We start from the raw sequence: 24,077 nt of genomic DNA on the forward strand, positions 1-24,077 counted from the left end.
GGCGGGCTTCTGTCCCGCTCAAACTTACTAAAATATGGCGGGGGCTCTTTTATATACATGTACAGTGCCCATCTGTACATGTATATAAACTTTTTGCCATAAGAGAGGTGTTATATTGCTGCCCAGGGCACCCCCCCCCCCCTGCGCCCTGCACCCTTACAGTGACCGGAGTGTGTGAGGTGTATGGGAGCAATGACGCACAGCTGCAGTGCGTTACCTCAGTGAAGCTCTGAAGGCTTCTGCCGCCTGAGACGTCTTCTGACTTCGTTTCTTCTGGCTCTGTGAGGAGAACGGCGGCGCAGCTCTGGGGGTAGACACCCAGTAAGAACCTGTGTTCACCCCCTCTGGAGCTAATGGTGTCCAGTAGCCGAGGAAGCAGAGCCTATCTTAGACAAGAAGGTCTGCCCCTCTCTCCTCAGTCCCTCGATGCAGGGAGCCTGTTGCCAGCAGTGCTCCCTGTAAAAATGTAGAAAAAATCCAAACAAAAATGCTTTTTAGGCAGAGAACTCAGGGAGCTCCCTGCAGTGCACCCATCTCGCTCTGGGCACAGTGTAAAACTGAGGTCTGGAGGAGGGGCATAGAGGGAGGAGCCAGTGCACACCCAGAATCCAAAGCTTTCTTAAAGTGCCCTATCTCCTGCGGAGCCCGTCTATTCCCCATGGTCCTTACGGAGTCCCAGCATCCTCAAGGACGTTAGATAAAATCCTATTTTCTCTTTTGTCCTAGAGGATGCTGGGGTCCACATTAGTACCATGGGGATGTACCAAAGCTCCCAGAACAGAAGGGAGAGCGCGGAGGCTCCTGCAGAACTGATTGACCAAACTTTAGGTCCTCAGAGGCCAAAGTATCGAACCTGTAGAACTTAGCGAACGTGTTCGACACTGACCAAGTAGCCGCTCGGCAAAGCTGTAAAGCCAAAACACCCCGGGCAGCCGCCCAGGAAGACCCCACCATACGAGTAGAGTGGGCCTTAACAGATTTTGGACACGGCAATCCTTCCGTAGAATACGCATGCTGGATAGTGAACCTGATCCAACGCAAAATCGTCTGCTTAGAAACAGGACACCCAATTTTCTTGGGATCATACAGGAACAGAGAGTCCGTTTTCCTGTGACGAGCAGTCCTCTTTACATAGATTTTCAGAGCCCTTACAACATTCATGGACTTTGATGGAATTGAGGAGTCTCCAAATGCGATGGTAATGTTTAGACGTTACTCCCTTCCTAGCCTGTATCAGGGTAGGAATAACCTTGCTCGGAATACCCTTTCGGGCTAAGATCTGGCGTTCAACCACCATGCCATCAAACGTAGCCGTGGTAAGTCTTGAAAAGCGAACGGCCCCGCTGCAGAAGGTCCTCGCGAAGAAGAAGAGGCCTCGGATCTTCCAGCAGTAAGTCCAGAAGATCCGCGTACCAAGGCCTTCTTAGCCAGTCCGGAGCAATGAGAATTGCCTGAACCCTTGTTCTTTTTATCAGTTTTAGAACTCTTGGAATGAGTTGAAGTGGTGGGAACACATACACTGACCTGAACACCCACGGAGTTACCAGGGCATCCACCGCCACTGCTTGTGGGTCTCTCGACCTGGAACAGTACCTCCAAAGTTTTTTGTTGAGACGTGAGGCCATCATGTCTATTTGAGGCACGCCCCAACGACAGGTCACGTCTGTGAACACCTCCGGATGGAGGCTCCTGGATGGGGATCGTGTCTGCTAAGGAAGTCCGCTTCCAAGTTGTCCACTCCTGGAAGGAAGATCGCTGACAGTGCCAATGCGTGCCTTTCTGCCCAGGAGAGGATTCTTGTTACCTCTGACATTGCAGCTCTGCTCTTTGTTCCTCCCTGTCGGTTTATGTAGGCCACTGTCGTTACATTGTCTGACTGTACCTGAATGGCCCGATCTTGTAGAAGATGTGCCGCTTGGCGAAGACAGTTGTACACAGCTCTTAGTTCCAGAATGTTTATTGGAAGAATGACTTCCGGATTAGACCATCTTCCCTGGAAGGTTTCCCCCTGTGTGACCGCTCCCCAACCTCTGAGACTTGCATCCATGGTTAGAAGGATCCAGTTCTGAACTCCGAACCTGCGGCCGTCCAGAAGGTGAGGCATTTGCAGCCACCAGAGGAGCGAAATCCTTGCCTTCGGTGAGAGACGTATCCTCTGGTGCATGTGCAGATGAGATCCCGACCATTTGTCTAGGAGATCCAGCTGGAAGGGTCGAGCATGGAATCTTCCGTATGGTAGAGCCTCGTAGGCGGCAACCATCTTCCCCAGAAGGCAAATGCACTGATGAACAGATACCCGGGCAGGGTTCAAGACATCCCGGATCATTGATTGTATCACCAACGCTTTCTCCACCGGTAGAAACACCCTCTGCACTTCTGTGTCGAGGATCATCCCCAGGAAAGATAATCTCCTTGTCGGTTCCAAATGTGACTTTGGAAGGTTCAGGATCCAACCATGATCCCTCAGCAGTCGAGTCGTGAGAGCAATGGATTGCAACAACCTCTCCCTGGACACTGCCTTTATCAGCAGATCATCCAGGTATGGAATTATGTTTACTCCCTGCCTGCGGAGAACCATCATCTATGCCATCACCTTAGTGAACACCCTCAGTGCCATTGAGAGGCCGAACGGCAGTGCCTGGAACTGATAGTGAAAGCCTAACAGTGCGAATCAGAGATAAGTCTGATGCGGCGGCCAAATTGGAATGTGGAGGTACGCATCCTTGATATCTAGGGATACCAGGAACTCCCCCTTCTCCAGACCTGAGATCACCGCTCTCAGAGACTCCATTTTGAATTTGAACTCCCTCAGATAGGGGCTCAACATTTTCAAATTCAAAATTGGCCTGACCGAACCATCCGGATTCAGTACCACGAAAAGGTTCGAATAGTAACCCTTGTTGTGCATCTGAGGTGGAACTGGTATAATGACCTGTGACTTTTCCAATTTTTGGATGGCTGCCTGAAGGACAGCCCTCTCTGCCAGCAAAGCTGGTAAGCCTGATCTGAAGGAACGGTGAGGCGGGAGTTCTTGAAACTCCAGCCTGTACCCCTGGGCCACAATATCCTGCACCCAGAGGTCCAGGCCGGACGACACCCACACGTGGCTGAACCATCTGAGCCTCACCCCAACCGGCCCTTCCTCCAGGCCATACGGTCCACCGTCATGCGAGGATTCTGATGTACCAGAAGCAGGCTTCTGGTCCTGGGAAACTGCAGCAGCAGGTTTTTGGGATTTTGCCCGACTCCTCTAAAGAAGGTGTAAAGAAGGCTAGGTCCTTCTTGTTTTAGCTGTCTGAAAGGACTGTGACGTAGCAGAAGAATAGGGTTTCTTCGTAGCAGGCGCAGCTGAGGGAAGAAAAGGTCACTTACCCGCAGTTGCCGTGGAAATCCACGCATCCAACGATTCCCCAAATAGAGCCTGACCTGCGTAAGGTAGGTTCTCCACACCTCTCCTGGATTCCGCGTCGGCAGACTATTGGCATAGCCAGAGTCCTTTACGAGCCGAGACAGACATGGAAGATATCCCTGCAGCCATCGAACCCAGGTCTTTCATGGATTCCACCATAAATCGTGCAGAATCCTGTATGTTACGTAAAAACAAATCAACGTCTCTTTTATCCATTGTATCCAATTCCTCAAGTAATGTGCCTGACCACTTTAATGTAGCTTTAGAGATCCATTCACAGGCAATAGTAGGTCGGAGTATCGCCCCTGAAGCCGTGTATATGGATTTAAGCGTAGTGTCAGTTTTGCGATCAGCCGGTTCTTTTAATGCGGTAGATCCTGGGGACAGGTAAAATCACCTTCTTTGACAGTCTGGAAACAGATGCGTCAACTATGGGTGGGTTTTCCCATTTCTTTCTATCCTCCTCAGGGAAGGGAAAGGCAACCAGAACCTTCCTTGGAATCTGAAATTTTTCTCCGGGTTTTCCCAGGATTTTTCAAATATAGCATTTAAATCTTTATATGCAGGGACAGTGAGCGAGGCTGTATTATTATCGGTGAAGAAAGCCTCCACAACCAGCGCGGGTGTTGTGTCAGCTATATTCAACACATCTCTAATGGCCTCAATCATCAACTGCACCCCCTTTGCAAGAGATGCCGCCCCCCGCAGCACATCCCCATCACCTTCAGCCGTGTCAGAATCGGTATCCGTGTCATCTTGCATAATCTGGCCAAGAACACGTTTTTGAGGGTGTACGCTAGGGGGGCCTGAAGGAACAGCACTAGACCAAACCCCCATAGAGTTCTGTAAAACCTGAGTTGCAGTCTGTGCTACCCTAGAAGAAATCTGAGCAATCATGCTCTTAATAGAGCCCAACCACTCAGGCTCCTTTGCTGGGATCTGTGATAAAACAGTACAATCCTGAGTACATGGAATGGGATCATCCTGAGAGGAATTATCCTCTGCAGCGTATGACACAGAGTCCCTAGACATGGCGTTGGTAAACAGCAAACACTCCACACACACACACACACACACACACACACACACACACACACACACAGGGAAATGACAGACACAGTTTCCCCTCCAAGAATGCCAAGAGAGACACACAGAGATTGGAGCCAACCCACACACAGCGCTTTTCAGATAGAGAGAAGCCCCTATCTAGCGCTTACTGTGCACCTTAATAGGTTACACAGTATTCACACAGCCTCCCTCCCCTTCTACAACCCCCAAGATAGCTGGAGTTGAAATGGAGGGACAACTCTCCCTGTCAGCGTCTCCACATTGGTCTGCAGGCAGGGAAAATGGCGCTGAACGCTGCTGGGTCCACTCTGAGGAGAAGCTCAGCCCCTTTCATGGCGCTGCTTCCCGCTCCACCGTTCTTTATACTGGCCTGAGGAAAATGCTGGCAGTGAAACCGGGCCCCTGACATACTTTACAACCAGTGTAGGGTATGGCGCTGGCTCAGGGTGCCCCTCACAGCGCCACACTAAGTACCGCTGAGCCTCCCACCCTATTGCCACCATCTTCACACCGGCTCCCCGCTTGCTAGGGGGGCCGGTGACTCACTCGCCACTTCAGTATTCTGGCTCTTTAAGGGGGTGGCTGCATGCTGCGGGGGTGAGCGATCCCCTGTGGCGGCGAACAATCATTCCCCTCAGGAGCTCAGTGTCCTGTCAGTGGAGATAGTGGCTCAGACCCCTTAGGGTGGACACTACTCCCCCCCTTAGTCCCACAAAGCAGGGAGGCTGTTGCCAGCAGCCTCCCTGTGCCTAAAATCTAAAAAAGAAACAATTAAAATAGAAGAACCCCTATGGAGCTCCCCTAGCTGTGACCGGCTCCTCCGGGCACATTTTCTAAACTGAGTCTGGTAGGAGGGGCATAGAGGGAGGAGCCAGCCCACACTCTCAAACTCTTAAAGTGCCATGGCTCCTGGTGGAACCGCCTACACCCCATGGTACTAATGTGGACCCCAGCATCCTCTAGGACGTAAGAGAAAAGTTTGTGAGGGAGAGGCCAATCCGGTGTCAGCTGTTACCACCGTCTTCATTACTGAAAGCCTGGGCAAGCAACCACCATACTGTACATAAAGGAGGAAAGGGCTGACCATTGTGAAAGAACTTGGGGTACCTCATGGAAAGTTAACACTTTAAAAACATGAGTGTATGATCCAATACAGTGATTCTCATTGTTTAGCATTAGCAGAAGCGCCGTGGAGTGGCGCGAGTGGCTTGTCATGAATTTGCAAATGTGTGTAACAAAGTTTTCTGCATATTATTTACATATGAAGTAACCGCTTTTATCACTGGCTTACTGCAGTGTGCTCAGCCTTACAACATTATACATCATGGTAAAGCATCATGACTAACGATATAGAGTGGAGATGGTGATGGAGCTTTGCAGCAGAGCTAGTATTGTAACTATGTCCCTGCTAGGGGGGATTTGTGTGTTTTCTAGTTGTGAAAGAACACAGAAAACATGTACATGTATGTACGTGTGTGCATATTTCATAGGCTTTGAGAATGCACGTTAGGCACCGTACACCAAGATGGGTTTTTAAATTGTTAAAGATACAGGACAGACAGGAACTTAAGTAAATAGTAATGAATCTGGTCCTTAATAAAAACAGAGGTATACCATACAAGACCCACTGGCTACAAATTGCTCTATCGCCGGACTGTACATGATTTGTGCAATGCTTTACAGCATATCGCTGTGCAGCTCCTTCAAGAACAGTGATTCGAGGGCAATTCACGTTCTTTACCATTGGACACGCAAGTTAAGGGGGGTACACACAGAGAGATCCATGCTGAAATTGTACTAGATTGTGACTAGCTTGCTTAGAATATCAGCACAGATCTTTCCGTGTGTAGGGTGCCGGTGACAGCGATGCGCGGCCCCACGCGTCGCTATCGCCGGCTCTAGATTTCACCGCTAGGTGAAATGAGCTCCCCCCCCCCTCGTCCTCCCCCCTTGCTCAGCACACATTGCTCCGTGTGTACCCCCCTTTAGATTTATGCTCGATGGCTGTGGACCATTCAGAACCTATTGATGGCTGTGGACCATTCAGAACCTACAGTAAAGGACGTAATGGATTGGCAGGAGATCACATGAACCAATTGGAATAGTAATATATGGAACATTTATGAGAAGGCATACAGGGTACACCATGGGTCTTCAACCTGTCTTCCTCCAGCTGTTGTGGAACTACACATCCCAGCAAATCCCTGCCCAGTTTTGCTATTAAGGCATCTTAAAACTGAGGCAGGGCATGCTGGGATGTGTAGTTCCGCAGCAGGTGGAGGGTCACAGGTTGAAAACCCATGGGGTACACTAACAAACCTCCCAACATTTTAAAAAGCAAAATTGAAACACAATAAGCCCCACTCAGATCTACCCCAGCCACGGCTACGTTCTCACAAGGCCATGCCCAAAAATAGGGACTGCTGGGAAGTATTTATTAATGATAGCGTGGGGACTATGAGGAGAACACAATTAATGGTTGTTCTGGGAAAACGGTATCTGGATGAGAAGTAAAGATAGCGTCTCTGTTGACAGTCAATTGTTCTACACCATATGGTCGACAGGTACAAAAGGTCCACAGGTCGACAAGATAAAAAATGTGACATGACAATTGTCGACGCATGCTTTTTTGTGGGTATTTGTAGATGTTTACCCAACATTTGCTTGATTTACTATCCACGTGGAACATGATTGGGAATAGCAACCTTGCCTATCGAGTGATGGTGGTCACATATTACACATTTGACCCAAAAACTGAAAAACCTTGTGTTGTGTCAATCTTTTGAACCTGTCATCTTAATGCATGTCGACTATTTGTGTGTCAATCTTTTGAACCTGTCAACTTAATGCATGTCGACCATTTGGCGTTGACCGATTGACTGTTGACCTAAATACTGTAGATCTTCTAAACCACACCCTGGGAAAAGCAGAAACCAGTTATATCTGGACATAGAACAGTGCTACCATACAGGTAATACACTGCTGCATGTAATGGTAATCACTTACACATACTCCTGAGCGATGCAATGTTACGTCTACTGCTACCAGATCAAGCTCACAAAGAAGAGAAATTCTGACTGTGAAAGGACAGTGAGACCGGATAACGTAGTCTTGAAGCGTAACCCCATCCCAGTAATATCTGCTACCGGGACACCACTACCAGATCTGATGAACGACACAAGTGCCTGGTTCTAGGTGACTGGGCCCTGACCTCAGGAGAACAATATAACCGGGTACAAAGCCTCGGCAAGTACAAGAGACTGTACTCATCCCCTCTGGATACTAGAGAACGTGTGATTAAATATACATAAGTAAATCCCAGTAAATAAAATAAAAACAATCTTATGAATAATACTTGCTGAGCTCAGGTTAGTACAGACGCCTGGTACACAACATGATAAAAATGAGATTACTCTGCAAGGTGATGCTGGAAATTACTTCTTAGTTTTTAAAATCTACCCAAGAAATTTTATATTGTTGTTATTTTTTAGGTTTTTTTTGGGTGGCCAGTTATAGGGGTATTTTTGATGCATATCAAAAAATGTCAGCTTTTATTTTACAATTGATTTCCTAAGGAGAACCAGACAAAAACAACAATTTCTAAATATAGAATTTCTCCTAGGGTTACTTTTGCATAGAACGATTCCAGAAAATAAATTACAGTAGGAGTTCTCAACCTGAACCCACAAGTATCCGCGACAGGTCATGTTTTGAGGATTTCTTTCTGTGAAAGCAAGCGGGATAATTACCAACTCAGCAAAAAAGTATAACTCACCTGTGCCTGATTAAAGAAAATCCGTAAAACATGACCTGCTGGTGGTACTTGGAGGACTGGAGTTGAGAACCCGTGTATAGTAATACTAGAAAAGTATTTTGGAATCCTTTCTTGCATTTGTTAAACTGAACCTGAACCATATACTGTACATATCAAAACACTTGATGAAACGGTACCTGTCCGGTTCCCGGCCCCAGACGGCTGTCACTGACCGACACGATTCTGTAGACTTTCTACATTTTTTTCAGTGAGAACCGTCCTGCTTTTTTGTTTTAAGGTTTATCATTTCTCAAGTACATTCTATAAGATGAAAGCTAGAAACTGTGCCTGTCCTATATGGAGGGTTTGATACACCTTCACCTTGGTTTGGGCAGGTCAGGCTGTGACTTGGACATCTATCCCAGAGTTCTAATCAACAAATACATTTTCAATGGCTAGCAGTGCATGCTGGGATATCCACAACAGCGGGAGAGCCAGAAGGAGGCAACCTCAACCTAAAATATATGGCATCACGACCTGGTAAGGTTGTGACATTCACATTGTTCCAGCATAGGAGAGGATGTTATCAAGTCCGAGCTGGCCGGAGGAAATGTAATGAAGTCTGCGTTGGCTGGAGGTGTGGGTTCCCGGCTGAACTCTGATTAATTTATTTATTTATTAAAGCGGCAATCATGTACAAGGTAAAACCTGCACCTCCGGCCAACTGGGATTTCATTACATCCGACCCCTAATGTGGCGGGAGAGAAGGACATTGGGGCAGATGTATTAAGCCTGGAGTAGGGATAAAGAAGTGATAAAGCAGTGATAAGTACAAGGTGATAACGCACCAGCCAATCAGCTCCTATCCGTCATTTTTCAAACCCGTATTGATTTACTGGTGCGTTATCACCTTGCGCTTATCACTGCTTTATCCCTTCTCCAGGAGGGTGTGGTATGGCTGAACGATGGGCTCCTGACCATCGGTCAGTATACCGACGCCGGGATTCTGGCAGCATACAGATGCTGGGATCCCGGCGGGGAGGGGCGAGTGCAGCAAGCCCCTTGCGGGCTCGCTGCGCTCGTCACGTTGCGGGCTCGGTGGTGAACTGCGGTCGCCATGGGTTCTATTCCCACTCTATGGGTGTCGTGGACACCCGCGAGTGGAAATAGTCCCTGTGCGTTGGCATGCCGACCGTCGAGACAGTGAGGGGGCGGGATTTTAGGGGAGATCAGGTGACCGTCGGTCTGCTGACTGCCGGTCACATGAATACCACCCCTCCAGGTTAATACATCTGTCCCACTGTATGATGAGGTGAAAACAGAGGATAACGTGGACTCACTCGTGCAATTTCTTCCTCAATTTTCTCATGGTAGCGTTCCTCCAATAACTGATTTAAGTCAACAGGATTCTTCTCCTCTGTCCGAGTAACCAGAGTCGGTGCCTGGAGGCTGCCGTTGAGGATTTCTTGCTTGGCGCTGGTCAGGCGAGCGATCTCCTGTTTCATAGCAGCGTTTTCACGGTCATGTTTTTCCGTCAGGTCTGCTCTTAGCTGACTCAGCTCTGCTTCATGCTGCTTCTTCAGGGCATGCACCTCTTCTACATACTTTGAAAACAGCGCTTGTCTCAGAGTTTGCAATTGATGGTAAATTGGACCACCGGGCATCCTTACTGAATGTTCTCCCATTTGTGCTACCTCATCGGTCTGTTTGGAGATAGACAAAGACAAAAATTAATTAACATTTTCTATTATAATTTTCCTTTGACAAAATCAATATTCATCCCCTTTTAATAAATACTAAAAGCAGATAGCCTTGATAACTGTACTTACGCCGGTTTGCTACCATAGATTGCGCAAATTTGCCCTGCGCATGCAGTTATGCCATTTTTTTTTTTTAGTATTTTTCATGAAAATTGAAAGACCTGGCACCCATAAACGTAATTAAACAAGAACATAAAAAAGAACAATAAAACAATAAGCATGAAATTGAACAAAACATAGTAATAGGACAAAAGAAGAACAATTTAAACATAAAAAGGATGTCAATAGAATGCATGTATTACACAATACAGTAAAAAAAAGAATAAATAGAATAATCGGAGATAAAAATAAGATAACCCTCAGAAGAAATCAAGAGTAAAACGGGTTGATACCGATATCCTGGTACACAGGATCCCAGCAGTCAGAACGCAGACAGCGGCATCACAACGGATATTGCAATTTTAGCCCTAACCCTAAACCTTCCAGTAGTTCCTAATCATAACAACAGTACTTACCATCAGGATTCTGACCATAGGGGTCTTGAGCGCAGGAATATTAACTACATCCCAAGTAAAACAAAATTTAAGGAATAAATAAGGCCAGGAAAATCCACGGGATACCCAATGGGAGTTTAGGGAGTAGAGCAGTGATTTTCAACCTTTTTTTACTCGTGGCACACTGAACGATATTTTAAAATTGAAAAATAAAATGTTTCTAAAAGGACTATTAAGCACTATTCTTAAATCAGCTTTTCTCTCAAAACAAGCAACTGGTTATTTAAAAAACAACCGTGGATTTATTCGAAACAATGACAGTCCAAATCTGATGTCCTCTTTATACCAGAAATTTTATATGGCCAAAAACATATATCGACACTTCCTTATGAATAAAAATTCAATAAAGTCCCGCAATGAGACTCCAATCTGAAACAATTCCTTGTGTCTTTTCTATGCACCACATATGATACAGTCCTGCAATGTTTTTTTTAAAACATGGAAGATTTATTAAAAAATAAAGAATAAAAGATAAAAAAAAGTGCTTCTTCTAAAACATCCAAGAATCTCCATCAAATACACTTTACACAGCTTAGCATTTGGAAATAGCAGCGTTGAGGTTGTTAATCGCTAGGCAGGGGTTTATCTCACCGGACCTCCAGGACGCCGTTATATCTCACGGTTCCGCCTTTACCACCAGGGATTTTCTGCCCGGGGCTGTGCACAAATTTTAGGCTTGATCTAACCGCTGGTCGTCCAAGGACTCCTTTCCCCAAGCCGCTCCTGAGCTGCTAATCCTCCCACTGCTCTACCAACTGCAAGCGTGTGAATGTAATTTTGATCGTGACCAGATGCACCTGTAGCCTATATTTATTTATTTTTTCTCTTTAAACTTTGGTGCACTGATTGGCTGAGCGGTGCTTTCTGAAGGACACGGCTGCAGTTCTTGTAGTAAGCGAATGAATAAGGGTCCCTTTCCTTTTTATATTGAATCCAATATTTTAAAATTGCCAAGGCACACCATCAGTTCCTCACAGAAAAAAACAAAAAACACAAATTGGCCCTCACAGTAAAAAAAAAAATCCACACATACACTGGCCTACACAGAAAAAAACAATCACACTGCGCACCACATAAATCATGTTGCTCCCTACATAAATCCTATTGCTCCCCACATAAATCAATCACATTGCTCCCCGACATAAATCCAATTGTTCCCCACAGGAGAAATAAATTAACAAATATTTGCCCCTACCGCTCAGCTGTCCTTCTCCCTGTCCCTCAGTGGCGGGAGTTGTTCTCAGTGGAGTGCTGCGAATACTGAGCAGCGGGCGGTCGGGCAGGTGTGGATGTGGGTGGGTAAGGAAAGCTGTGGGTGCAGGCAGGAACTAGAAGATGTGTATGAAGGCGGGTGGGCTCTCTGGGTGGTGAGACGCGGCGGCCGTGACCTATGATATCACACCGCCGCGTCTTCAAGGTATAGGTCACGGCCAGAGCACAACTGATCCTCTAAGAAGAACCTGGGCCAACAGTTCACTCTGAAGGTGCAGGAAGCTGCTCTGCCTCCGCGGCACACCTTGCAACTGGTCGCGGCACACTAGTGAGCCACGGCACACTGGTTGAAAAAGCCTGGAGTAGAGGGTTCCGGTCCAAGGCAAAGTGGGATGATTGCTAAAGAGACCACACCTAAGCAAATTTATCACGGCATTTGTGTTCTGCGTTTAAAATACATAAAACATTCAAGGGGGGTGCCAGAATTTGACAACCTAATCCAAACAGCAAGTGACGGATCCAATGCAGCCCCTGGCAATAAGCACTTTGCCTAGTGTTGCAAAAACAGTAAAAAAGTTGTAGAAAGGAATTACAGCATTCTGAAAGGCTGAGGCCACAGATACAAATACAGTCAGCAGGGGGGAACCCGGTCTCACCAACGTAACACTGCAGAGCAGAATTTAGATACTTAGGGACCTGACCATAGAAGATGCCAGAAATCAGCATAAGGAATGTGTTGTCTTTAGGGCAGAAGGGAGAAGTTGACCGCACAAGCTTAGCTAAACGCTCTGGGGTCCAGGAACCCCTGCGCACTATATAAATGTGTATTTACTGAAAACAGGCATGGGCCGAAGGCAATCAGGGGGAGCCACGTACCTCTGCTCAGTCATCATCTGTTAGCGAGTTATCTCACCATGATCTAAGTGACTACAGCCCCCCCCCCCTCCCCCCCCTCTCCAAAGTGTAGAATCAGGGAGGAATAGATATAGGAGTTTCTTAGAAGCCATGGTGTACAGCACAGTAGGTATTATTCGGATACAGCCGGGACCACACCCCCCACCCCCACCCTAGCTGAGCACAGACAGCATGGTGGAGCTGCATATATCTATAAAACACATTATTCAGAAGTCCATATTCAGTTCTAATCTCAGAAAGAGAATACAGCTAACCCACAGTTCCTAGTCTAGTCCGTATAACAACCAGAGACAGAGCTGCCCGCAAAAGGGAGTTCAGAAAAAAAGATGGTTACATCAAAGAGGGGTACAAGGTCAATAACAGAGTCATCTAAAATCTTGGTCACCGACTGCTAGAAACTGCGAGCCTGTACTAAAATAGGAGGGAAAAACTTTAGGTAGAACGTAGCAAGTAAAACCTGGAGAGGATTAAGTGGACTTTCAGCCTGATGAAGTAAAGCCCAGTGCGTATCCCATTGGTCAGAGGGCCTGATGCAGATGTGGAAGCGGTTACTCAAATTGGCCGTAGCAGCTGTGTAAGCGAGGCCAGTATTTTTCATTGGAAGGTGCAGACCCTGGCCACGGCATTCCCTCTCCACCCCCAAATGACCGCAGCCTGTCAATCAAGCTGCGTGTGTCAGGCCGCATTGGATTTCTGCGTAAACCATTGGGTTTGCATAGAAATCCGAATCAGGCCTAGAATTAACAATCCCAGAGATGCAGCAATTGGGCACCTAATTAGTATAACCTTATATCCGTAAGAGCTGGAGCCTCCTCTCCCTGGGGACAGCATCAAGGTTTTGTATGCAATTTGTGAATGCTTACTCCCCCAGATAAAGGAAGACACATAGCGGCAATTAAGGAGCATAAGGAGAATATTGAAGGATAAATTACTTTTGGTACCAGGTCCTCTCTACCTGTAACAGAAAGCCACAAACCCCACAAGGGACATTACGGGATAACATATTCATGTGGAGAGGAAGAAATCTGAATACATTGGTATTTAATTTGTAAGTACCAGCATAAGGGGAACTCTGCACATTAGAGAAAGTAAACTGGTCAGGGAAAACTAATCCCAATTACTCTGTATACTGGAATAAAAGCAGGAGCATCCACCAGGTCATGAAGCATTGCATATCAGACAAAAATAGATTTTACTGGTAAGTACAAAAATCCTGTAGAAATAATTATTTCCATTCAAACTGCCTTTATGACGGGGGAATCGACTGTTATTATTTAATATGTTTGTTTTGTCAACTGCAGCATGCTTAGGATGAACCATATACAGTATCTGTCTTGCCTTTTGATGCAGCCTGAGCATATAAAATTGGTTGAATGATTTAATTTATGGGATGTGATCTCTCGTTTTGGGGAGGATGATGGGTTTACAGGCTGGATCCGTTTGTTGCACTTGTGTCCCTTGGCTGGAGCTTGTGTTAATGGATATGATGCTGACCCTTTTCTTTGGGCAGGGGTACCAGGCGGGGCAGCCCGCTCTCCCCTTCCTTCTTTGCTGTTGCCATTGAGCAGTTAGCTTATGCTGTTCATGGACTTGGGTCGAGAGGAGAAGTTGTGTTCAGATGTTTCTCCTTCATCCGTGGGGTATAGGAAGTGATGGAGGAGCCTGGCACTTTAAGAATTAAACAAGTCTGAACTGGCTCCTTTCCCCTCCAGGCCTAGCAAGCTCAGGTTAGAAGAGGTGCCCGTTAGAGCCGGAATCTTGTTTTCAGGCTGATTTGTCTTTTTACGTGTCCCGAGGGTAGACTATGGCTTTGCAGGAGTTTGCCTGCTACGTGGGACCCGCAGCATAGCCAGTTTAATTTGGAATTTTAAAACAACTTTATTGAGCTGTGAAGCAAACACTTTTGCCAATAAATTATCAGTAGGAAACAGGGCGATAAAAGTCCGGATAAGCAGCATCCTTACTAGGTATGGCACGAGGGTAGCGAGTCAACCTCTAGAAGTGCAACAAATATTTCCAACAGCTTAGGGACAAAGAAACCCAGATGAGAATTATAAAGTTCAGTAGGAAGCCTTTCAATACCAGACGCCTTGCCAGAAGCCATCCTTCGTCTCAGAAGTGGAGGAATCTAAAAAAAACAACAACAAAAAACCTGCTACTATTCTCCGACAGCGAAGGAATAACTATCTGGGCTAAATAAAAAGTGAGATCAGGGAGTACCGAGCATAAGAAGCATACAGCTTTCGAAAGTAATCATAACATACCGCAGCTATAGATGGGGTGGCGATATAAACCACCTCCGTTTTGTTCCAGCAGTCTGTACAGAGAGGGAGAGGCAGAGTCAACTCGTGCCATATATGCCAAATATTTGCTCAGCCTAGCCGCCTGAATGTAGTGGTTGTGAGAAGACTAAAGAAAACTCCATTTAGACTTATCAAATAGGAAGTCAGACCACTCCTTATGAACAATAAGCCATTCCACTCGATTGGCTATAAGGCAACTAGCAAGGTAACAGGCCTCAAGAGCACATCATCATTTTTCCAACTCCTCCTACCGCTTCCTGTGAAACACCTTGATCTGATCCACTTTAGAAATGAAAGTGCCCTGGAGAAAGGTTTTATAGGCGTCCCAGACTACTGGGGCAGACTGTCCTACAGGAAGGTCCAAAAAGAAACCATCCAAACAAAAAACTGATTTGTCTGAGCCAGGAGGCGGGGATATATGGACAGGCCTGTTGCCTTTTGGGAGGCTGAAAGCTTTGACCGTTTGGTGCAAATCCGCTGTCGCATCATCATATCCCAATGTTATCCTGTGGATAACCTGTGGACCGAAAGAAACCATCCCAAGCCACCAGGAGCCCGGATGAAGCCCCCATATGCGAAAGTCAAAAATAGCTCCCCTAGGAAGCTATAAATTCAAGGCGACAGCCAACAGAGAGGAGGAGTGCTCCGAGGCTCCACAAGACAAGTAGCTTGTACTCATGTTTTAAAGAATTTGTTGGCTGGTGAAACATTGTGCCAAAAGTCATGGTATAGTATATAAAGGTAATGGTAGGTGCCGCCAATGTACTGTGATGTCTTTGGAATGCCTAAACCTGTATCAGTTGCAATCCGACACCTCATGAGTCAGTAGGAACACCGGCTAGGTTGCTCACGGCAAGGCGACGTGACTTATAGGAATTCTAATGGGGTATGATAGCGGGTACCCGGCGGATGGGACATTCCATTTCTGAAGTTGTGTGAACATTCAACATTCCTTGATCTAAGGAGTCATGCTTGTACCGGAAATACCTCATGGAAGGCTTAACCACCTATGGAGGACAGTGCAGTGGTAACATACAAGCGACACGGGTTCAAATCACATCCACATTCACTGCAGGAGGTACTACCAGACGCATATCCAGCAGGTCAATGCAGCCTTCTTTAGCTTCCATGGTATAGGCACCAGAGTGCCCGTTAACACTATACAGACACAGCTCCTCAACTGGGCTTGTGATGTCGCTAATTTGACGCCGGTGGACTGACGACACGTGGCATGATTCGATGAGTCACGGTTACAGTTTAGAGCTAAAGGTATTGTTTGGGTGTGGCGTCGACCCCATGATGCCATGGACCTCAGTTGTCAACAAGTCACCTTGCAAGCTGGTGGTGGTTCCATAATGGTGTGGGGTGTATTCACGTGACATGGGTTGGGTTCCTTGGTTCTCATGAGCACGTCATTGACTAGTAACCACTTTGTTGCAGTGCTTGGTGACCACTTGCAGCCCTTCAAGGACTCCCACAACGAATGAATATTCCAGCAGAAGTTTAGACGTGAGGTACTACTGTAGCGATACATCACGTCAAAAATTTGGCCCTTCAAAATCAAAATATGCCCTCCTCACTGATTAAAAAACACCTCTACGTTTCATGTACGGGTGAAAGGGGGGATGCACAAACAATCAATTAAAAAGCAGATACTGTTTCTGAGTACATTAAGACAATGAAAAATAAAATAAAAAATACAAGAACACACATTAATTACTTACCATCAGCTAATGTAACATGTGAAAACTCAAACATCAGTTATAAGACCCTGTGGCTCCAATATAAGCAGAAGTAAGACATCCATTAGACAGTGCTCTGGACGGACAGCAATCACTCTCAGTACAGGTACCAGTGTACCTCTCCAGTACGCATTGCTTGGTCTGTTACCAGCCAACACAGTGCAGGGGGTGTGTACAGCAATGTGCTACACAAACAAAGACTGATATCAAACACTCCATTCTCTCATGCCCGTTGTTTACCTTCTGCATATCAGGAACTGAAGCACAAACGCTCTGAAATATGGCAGCTTCCTGTAACCCGAGCCCCACTCCAGCTTCATTCTCACACAGCTCCCTAAAATTGCAAAACACCCCAAAAATACACAAGTCAGTATAGATGTAAAAAAATGCACCGGCTGAAGATCTGCGGCAGCCTATAAACTGAAAATGTACACATTTTTAAAACAATGAAGGTTTTCTGAAACTTGCTATTTAAAACAGGGTTACTCACATGTCATCTGTATTTTATATAGTGATGCAGCCACTTAGTGAGATGAATCAATGTTCACGACAACGTAGCCGATCAATTCACAAGAAACCAGTGATTCCTCAGCAATTTAGCAGCTTTTATGTGAGGCTGCATTCTGATAACTACTCATTCAACACACAATATGGGTGCCTTCATTACATGTAGATGGAAAAAGGGAGCGTCAGCGCGGGAGAAGGTAGAGGGAGAGATGTGGGAGGGAGAGAGTAAGATGGGAAAAAAAGGGAGGGACTGGGGAGGTGGAAAGAGAGAAACTGGGGAGGAGGAAGACAGAAATGCTGGAGAGGGGGTTGGACGGAGAGAGCGCAAGGGGGTTGGACGGAGAAAGAGAGCGCAATGGGGTTGGTTGGAGAGAGAGCGCAAGGAGGTTGGACGGAGAGACAGAGAATGCAAGGGGGTTGTAAGGAGAGAGAGAGAGCGCAAGGGGGTTGGACGGAGAGAGAGAAGATGAGAGAAATAAAAGATGGGGAGAGACTGAGACGGGAAAGGTGAGAGAGGGACTAAGGAGAAGGTGGAGAGAGAGGGACTAAGGAGGAGAAAGATACTGGGGAGGAGGAGGAGGAGGAGGAGATGAGACACTGGGGGGGGGGGGGTGAAAGATGCTGGAGAGAGAGAGACAGGGGAGAAGAAAGAGAGACAGGAGAGTAGAGAGAGAGAGAGAGAGAGAGAGAGAGGGGGAGAGAGAGAGAGAGAGGGGAAGAGAGAGAGGGAGAGAGGGGTAGAGAGAGAGAAAGACAGGGGAGGAAAGGGCAGAGAGAGACAGGGGAGAAGAGGGCGGGAGGAGAGGGCAGAGAGAGACGGGGAGGAGAGGGGAGAGAGACAGGGGAGGAGAGGGGAGAGGACAGAGAGAGACAGGGGAGGAGAGGGGAGAGGACAGAGAGAGACAGGGGAGGAGAGGGGAGAGGGCAGAGAGGGACAGGGGAGGAGAGGGCAGAGAGAGACAGGGGAGGAGAGGGGAGAGGGCGGAGAGGGACAGGGGAGGAGAGGGCAGAGAGAGACAGGGGAGGAGAGGGCAGAGAGAGACAGGGGAGGAGAGGGCAGAGAGAGACAGGGGAGGAGAGGGCAGAGAGAGACAGGGGAGGAGAGGGCAGAGAGAGACAGGGGGGCAGAGAGCGACAGGGGAGGAAAGGGCAGAGAGGGACAGGGGAGGAGAGGGCAGAGAGGGACAGGGGAGGAGAGGGCAGATAGGGATTGGGGAGGAGAGGAGAGGAGAGAGAGGGATAGGGGAGGAGAGGAGAGAGAGGGATAGGGGAGGAGAGGAGAGAGAGGGATAGGGGAGGAGAGGGCAAAGAGAGACAGGGGAGGAGTGGGCAGAGAGAGACAGGGGAGGAGTGGGCAGAGAGAGACAGGGGAGGAGTGGGCAGAGAGAGACAGGGGAGGAGAGGGCATAGAGAGACAGGGGAGGAGAGGGCATAGAGAGACAGCGGAGGAGAGGGCAGAGAGAGACAGCGGAGGAGAGGGCAGAGAGAGACAGCGGAGGAGAGGGCAGAGAGAGACAGCGGAGGAGAGGGCAGAGAGAGACAGCGGAGGAGAGGGCAGAGAGAGACAGCGGAGGAGAGGGCAGAGAGAGACATCGGAGGAGAGGGCAGAGAGAGACAGCGGAGGAGAGGGCAGAGAGAGACAGCGGAGGAGAGGGCAGAGAGAGACAAGGGAGAGAGAGAGAGAGACACAGAAGAGGAGGGAAATAGTGAGATGGGTGAAAGAGAAGGGGAGAGAGCAAGGAAAGAAAGATGGTGAGTAGAAAGACTGAGAGGTCTATTTATCACCATCCGGATCTGATGATGTGGATGACAGGTGACAAACTCGACCAATCTCGCATGGATGTATCAATTATCGCATGCAGGGACAGAGCTTGCGGGCAAGCTGTCCCTGTGATGCCTCTTCGCAGCGTCATCAGGGTATTTTTCGTAAAAAATACCCTGATGGCCTCCTGCCGCCGGGTTCCCCCCCCCCCCCCCACATCGCGTCTACCCCCCACGCCGGATATAGCACGCAACCACCCCTGGATTCATACTTTTCAGTCCAGGAGCCGGCTGCGGCGTCACTTTACTGCACCGGGGTCACAGTGCAGCATATGGAGGTCCCGACATCCGGCAGCGCACACCGGAGCAGCAGACACCGGCTCCCTGGACTGGTAAGGGTGCTTTTTTTTTTTTTTTTACCTTTTTTATTTTTCACACTGCAAATTCGCCATCCTGAGCTGGCGAAATTATCACAGGGCACACTGCGGTTATTTTTCACATTTTTTTTTTTTTTTTAGTAAATTCCGCCACATCGCAATTAAAGGGATTGGAGCAGTTTTTCATGGAAACTGCTCCAAATGCCCTTTAATACATTCAGGTGATACTAAAATAATGTGGAAAGGGTGTGAAAACACTTTTTCACATTATTTTAGTAAAAGTAATGTTAATAAATAGGCCCCTGAGTGAGACTAAGTAGAGAAGGAGAGAGAGAAATTGGGAAAATTTGGAGGGCGAGAGAGGAAAAAAAGATTACACTGCACTGCCGAACACAACAGCTAGCGACCAGACATATGAAGAGTCCAAAATATTAATAAGGCTTTTGCTGCATATTCATATTTATACCCCCAACAGCCCACCTGAACTGCACAGAGCCCTCTGTGACGTCCTGAAACTGCTCCTGCAGATGGATTATCTCTGTTGAAAATCGATCTTCATTTTCCTGCAGCTGTTGCTGGAAGTACGCTCGCAGGTGCTCAATTTCCTCAGAGTGCTTGTCTTCAAGCTGTGCTCTTTGCTGGCTAAACTCAATCTTTAGTCTCTCAACTTCCTCTGATGCCGATTCCTGCACATCTAAGGAGAGCAGATTCACTGTGCGAGGACATTTTGGAGCAGATTTAGAGAGAACATTATGTTGCTCTAAAGAACAACGTTAATATGACTACAGTGAAGGTTACAGCGAGTGTTACTAACAATGGACACAAGTGGCACATATACAAGTATTGAGAATAGATAACGCTTTATATGTAAACACTTTGGACTATGAAAAGCACTCCTGTGGCTTCAAAATTAAATTACATTAGCTATTAATTCACATTTGTACTATATAATCTTAACACCTTATTTTAAAAGTTAATAGTGCTCCCAAGTGCACAGCTCCCGGGCTGTCCAGGGAGGACATGTGCTGCTCATTGGGGAAGGGGCCTTGCTGCACTTCTGGAAGAGAGACCCCCTGCTGCACACTGAGGGGAGGGAGAACCTTGCTGACAAATGGGGTTGGGGCGGAATAGAGCTTGTTGCACGTAGGGCAGGAGGACCTTTGTTGCTCATTGGGCAGGAGGACCCTTGCTGCTCATTGGGCAGGAGGACCCTTGTTGCTCATTGGGCAGGAGGACCCTTGCTGCTCATTGGGCAGGAGGACCCTTGCTGCTCATTGGGCAGGAGGACCCTTGCTGCTCATTGGGCAGGAGGACCCTTGCTGCTCATTGGGCAGGAGGACCCTTGCTGCTCATTGGGCAGGAGGACCAAAGATGCTCATTGGGCAGGAGGACCAAAGATGCTCATTGGGCAGGAGGACCCAAGATGCTCATTGGGCAGGAGGACCCAAGATGCTCATTGGGCAGGAGGACCCAAGATGCTCATTGGGCAGGAGGACCCAAGATGCTCATTGGGCAGGAGGACCCAAGATGCTCATTGGGCAGGAGGACCTAAGATGCTCATTGGGCAGGAGGACCCAAGATGCCTATTGGGGGAGTACCTTACCTGCCCTTTGGGAAAGGATGCTTGTTGTCCAAATAAATCAGTAAATTTAAGCTAAATTTGGTACTGTCATTGTTGTGAATGTAACCATGCTATAGCCTCTACTTGAAACTCAAGTTTCCTAAGAACGCTTAACTACTTTTAATAAGAAACGCCATACCCCCTACCATATATAAAAGCCCTGCAACTCCAATACTATACCTTTTCTGTGTATTACACATTTACCTGATCGGCTCAGTGCTGAGGTCTGAGACTCGATCACAATCTGCCTCACCCCAGTTATGTCTGGATCTTCTCTTCTACTATGGAGATCCCCTGTCTGGGAAAAAAAGGAAAAATAAGACAAACACATATGAAAGTCTTTTCATCAGCAATAAAAGGAGCTACAGTATACATTTATTTTAAGTCCTCTATTCTCTCTTTCTTCCGAAGTCTGCATTAGAAAGAACATCCAACTAATATGTCAACAGATTACTTTTAATAAACCTGAATAGCAAATCATGTTTTAAAGGGCTCCACACAATGGAGACGGTTGTTTTGAGTACTGGACGAATATTGATGAGAAAGCAGCCTATTAATTCACCAGGTATGGGTGACATCAAAGAGAAACAAATGTGTCTCAGTGCTATAACTAGCTCCTAGGGAACGGATGGACAGCTGTATTCTCAGCACACACAATGTCTGCCTCCACTAAGGTCATATTAGTCTGAATCTCTCCTAGATCCAATTAAACCCACATTGCCTAGTTTCTGTCAGTTTGTTGTTTACAAACATAAGAAACAGGTTTGCAAAATGATTTCCGACGATGCTGTTTAACATAAGCTGTATTTAAGGGATGCAGTCAAGATTTCGATGGCGGAATCCCAACAGCCGTCAGAATGCAGACGTCGGCATCCCGACAGTAAGTGTAGTGGGGGGTTAGGGTTGGGCTGCAGGGGGAGGAGGGGGTGTAGGTTTAGACACTAAGCGGTAGGGTTAGGCTGCAGGGAGGGAAGGGGGGGGGAGGTTAGGTTTAGCACTAAGGGGGGAGGTTTAGGGTTAAGCTGCAGGGAGGGGGAGAGGGGGTTGGGCTAAGGCACTAAGGGAAGAGGTTTAGGGGTAGGCTGCAGGAAAGGGGGGGGGGGGGGGGGTGTTAGGGTCAGGCACCACCAGGGGGAGATTAGGGTTGAGCACCATCGGAGGGAGAGTTAGGGTTAGGCTGCAGGAAAGAGGGGGGGGGGGGGGGTGTTAGGCTCAGGCACCACCAGCGGGAGATTAGGGTTAGGAACCACCAGGAAGAGATTAGGGTTAAGCACCATCGGAGGGAGAGTTAGGGTTAGACTGCAGGAAAGAGGGGGGTGGGGGGGGGTTAGTGGGTATGAGAGAGAGGTGGGGGGAATGCCAGTGTAAATCCTGACAGGGGGGAGCTAAGACTATCGGGATGCCGGAGTCGGTATTCTGACTGCTGGTATCCCGTCAGCCGGGATATCCTACTGAATCCATATTGAAATATTATAATTAAGACTACTTATTAAGAAAAAAAAAATGTTTCCGATTACACAGATACCAGTTATTAATTCTATTTCCCATAACACAGTCAATTATAAAGTATAAAGTGAACTAAAGCTGGCTGCACACGCAAATTCACGTTTGCCAGTTTGGTCGTTCTACACTAAAACCAGGACAGCATTATAGGGGGGAACATAATATCCTGGGAGAAGCAGGTAGTGCAAAACTACGTGCAAGTTCTCGGTTTTTTGGGGGGGGGTTAAAGCGGCAAACATTTACAGGGTAAAACCAACCTAGTTTTACCGTGTAAATGACTGTCGCTTTAAAAAAAACTGGGAGAACTTGCACAGTCTCACACTTCCTGCTTCTCCCAGGCTATAACATTCTCCCCATAGTGTGCGTTGCTAATGAGATAATTAAATCCTTAGGCCAGAATGTAAAAGCTGATCAGTCAATAACATCTACTTGTGCATGCAGCATATGATATTTCCAGGTGGGTTGTTTTTTTTTTACAAACCATATATATGAATTATAGAACCAAACCAGTCATACCTTTTCCACGCAACTGGAAATATCTCTCATTTGTTTATATTCTTTCAAAAACCTCTCCAGGAGTACTGTCAGGTTTGTATGTAGAGCTGTAATAAGACACAATGGCGGGTAAGACAGGTGCTCACTAACAGTAATGCATCTGTTAAACTTTAATAAAAGTAAAGCCTAAAACAGTGGTTCTCACACTCAACCTTCACGTCTTCCCAACAGGACATGGTCTGAAGATTCCTGTCAGTGGGAACAGGGGGGATAATTACTGTCTCAGCAACAGAGATTAACTGACCTGTGCATCATTAAAGATATCCACAAAACATGACCTGTTGAAGGTACTTGAGGGCTGCAGTTGAGTACACCTGCCTTAAAGAATACATGACTGATAAGAAGGTAATATCTTCTAATGAAAGAGGAATGGTTATCAGAAACATTTTCCGCATATTGGGCCTGATTCACGTTTGTAAGTAAAGCAAGAAAAAGCAAGCAAATGGGCAGAATTATGTTACACTGTAGGTGGGGCAGATGTAACATGTGCAGAGTTAGATTTGGTTGGGGTGTATCCAAACTGAAATCTAAATTGCAGTGCAAAAAATAAGATTTTACTCACCGGTAAATCTATTTCTCGTAGTCCGTAGTGGATGCTGGGGACTCCGTAAGGACCATGGGGAATAGACGGGCTCCGCAGGAGACTGGGCACTCTAAGAAAGATTTAGTACTACTGGTGTGCACTGGCTCCTCCCTCTATGCCCCTCCTCCAGACCTCAGTTAAGGAAACTGTGCCCGGAAGAGCTGACATTACAAGGAAAGGATTTTGGAATCCAGGGTAAGACTCATACCAGCCACACCAATCACACCGTATAACTTGTGATAAACTTACCCAGTCAACAAAGCATCAAACAATGGATGCCAACATAACATAACCCATTATTAAGCAATAACTATATACACGTATTGCAGAAAGTCCGCACTTGGGACGGGCGCCCAGCATCCACTACGGACTACGAGAAATAGATTTACCGGTGAGTAAAATCTTATTTTCTCTAACGTCCTAGTGGATGCTGGGGACTCCGTAAGGACCATG

At 47.1% G+C, this 24,077-nt stretch overlaps 1 protein-coding gene across 10 annotated transcripts in view; it reads right to left on the minus strand.

The window, feature by feature from the left end:
• Window positions 1-24,077, minus strand: part of AKAP9 (A-kinase anchoring protein 9) — a 467,089-nt gene that overhangs the window by 305,816 nt on the left and 137,196 nt on the right. For 8 of the 10 annotated variants that reach the window (XM_063921430.1, XM_063921427.1, XM_063921429.1 and 5 more), the window contains 5 exons: window positions 23,003-23,088; window positions 21,188-21,281; window positions 19,843-20,074; window positions 16,958-17,051; window positions 9,572-9,934 (listed from right to left, as the gene is read on the minus strand). In XM_063921430.1, coding sequence (XP_063777500.1) covers window positions 9,572-9,934; window positions 16,958-17,051; window positions 19,843-20,074; window positions 21,188-21,281; window positions 23,003-23,088 — 869 coding nt within the window. The remainder of the gene's footprint in view (window positions 1-9,571; window positions 9,935-16,957; window positions 17,052-19,842; window positions 20,075-21,187; window positions 21,282-23,002; window positions 23,089-24,077) is intronic. The other 2 variants (XM_063921432.1, XM_063921425.1) reach the window with 1 other exon arrangement.

This window comes from Pseudophryne corroboree, chromosome 5 (assembly GCF_028390025.1).
Source record: "Pseudophryne corroboree isolate aPseCor3 chromosome 5, aPseCor3.hap2, whole genome shotgun sequence".
NCBI classification, from domain to species: domain Eukaryota; kingdom Metazoa; phylum Chordata; class Amphibia; order Anura; family Myobatrachidae; genus Pseudophryne; species Pseudophryne corroboree.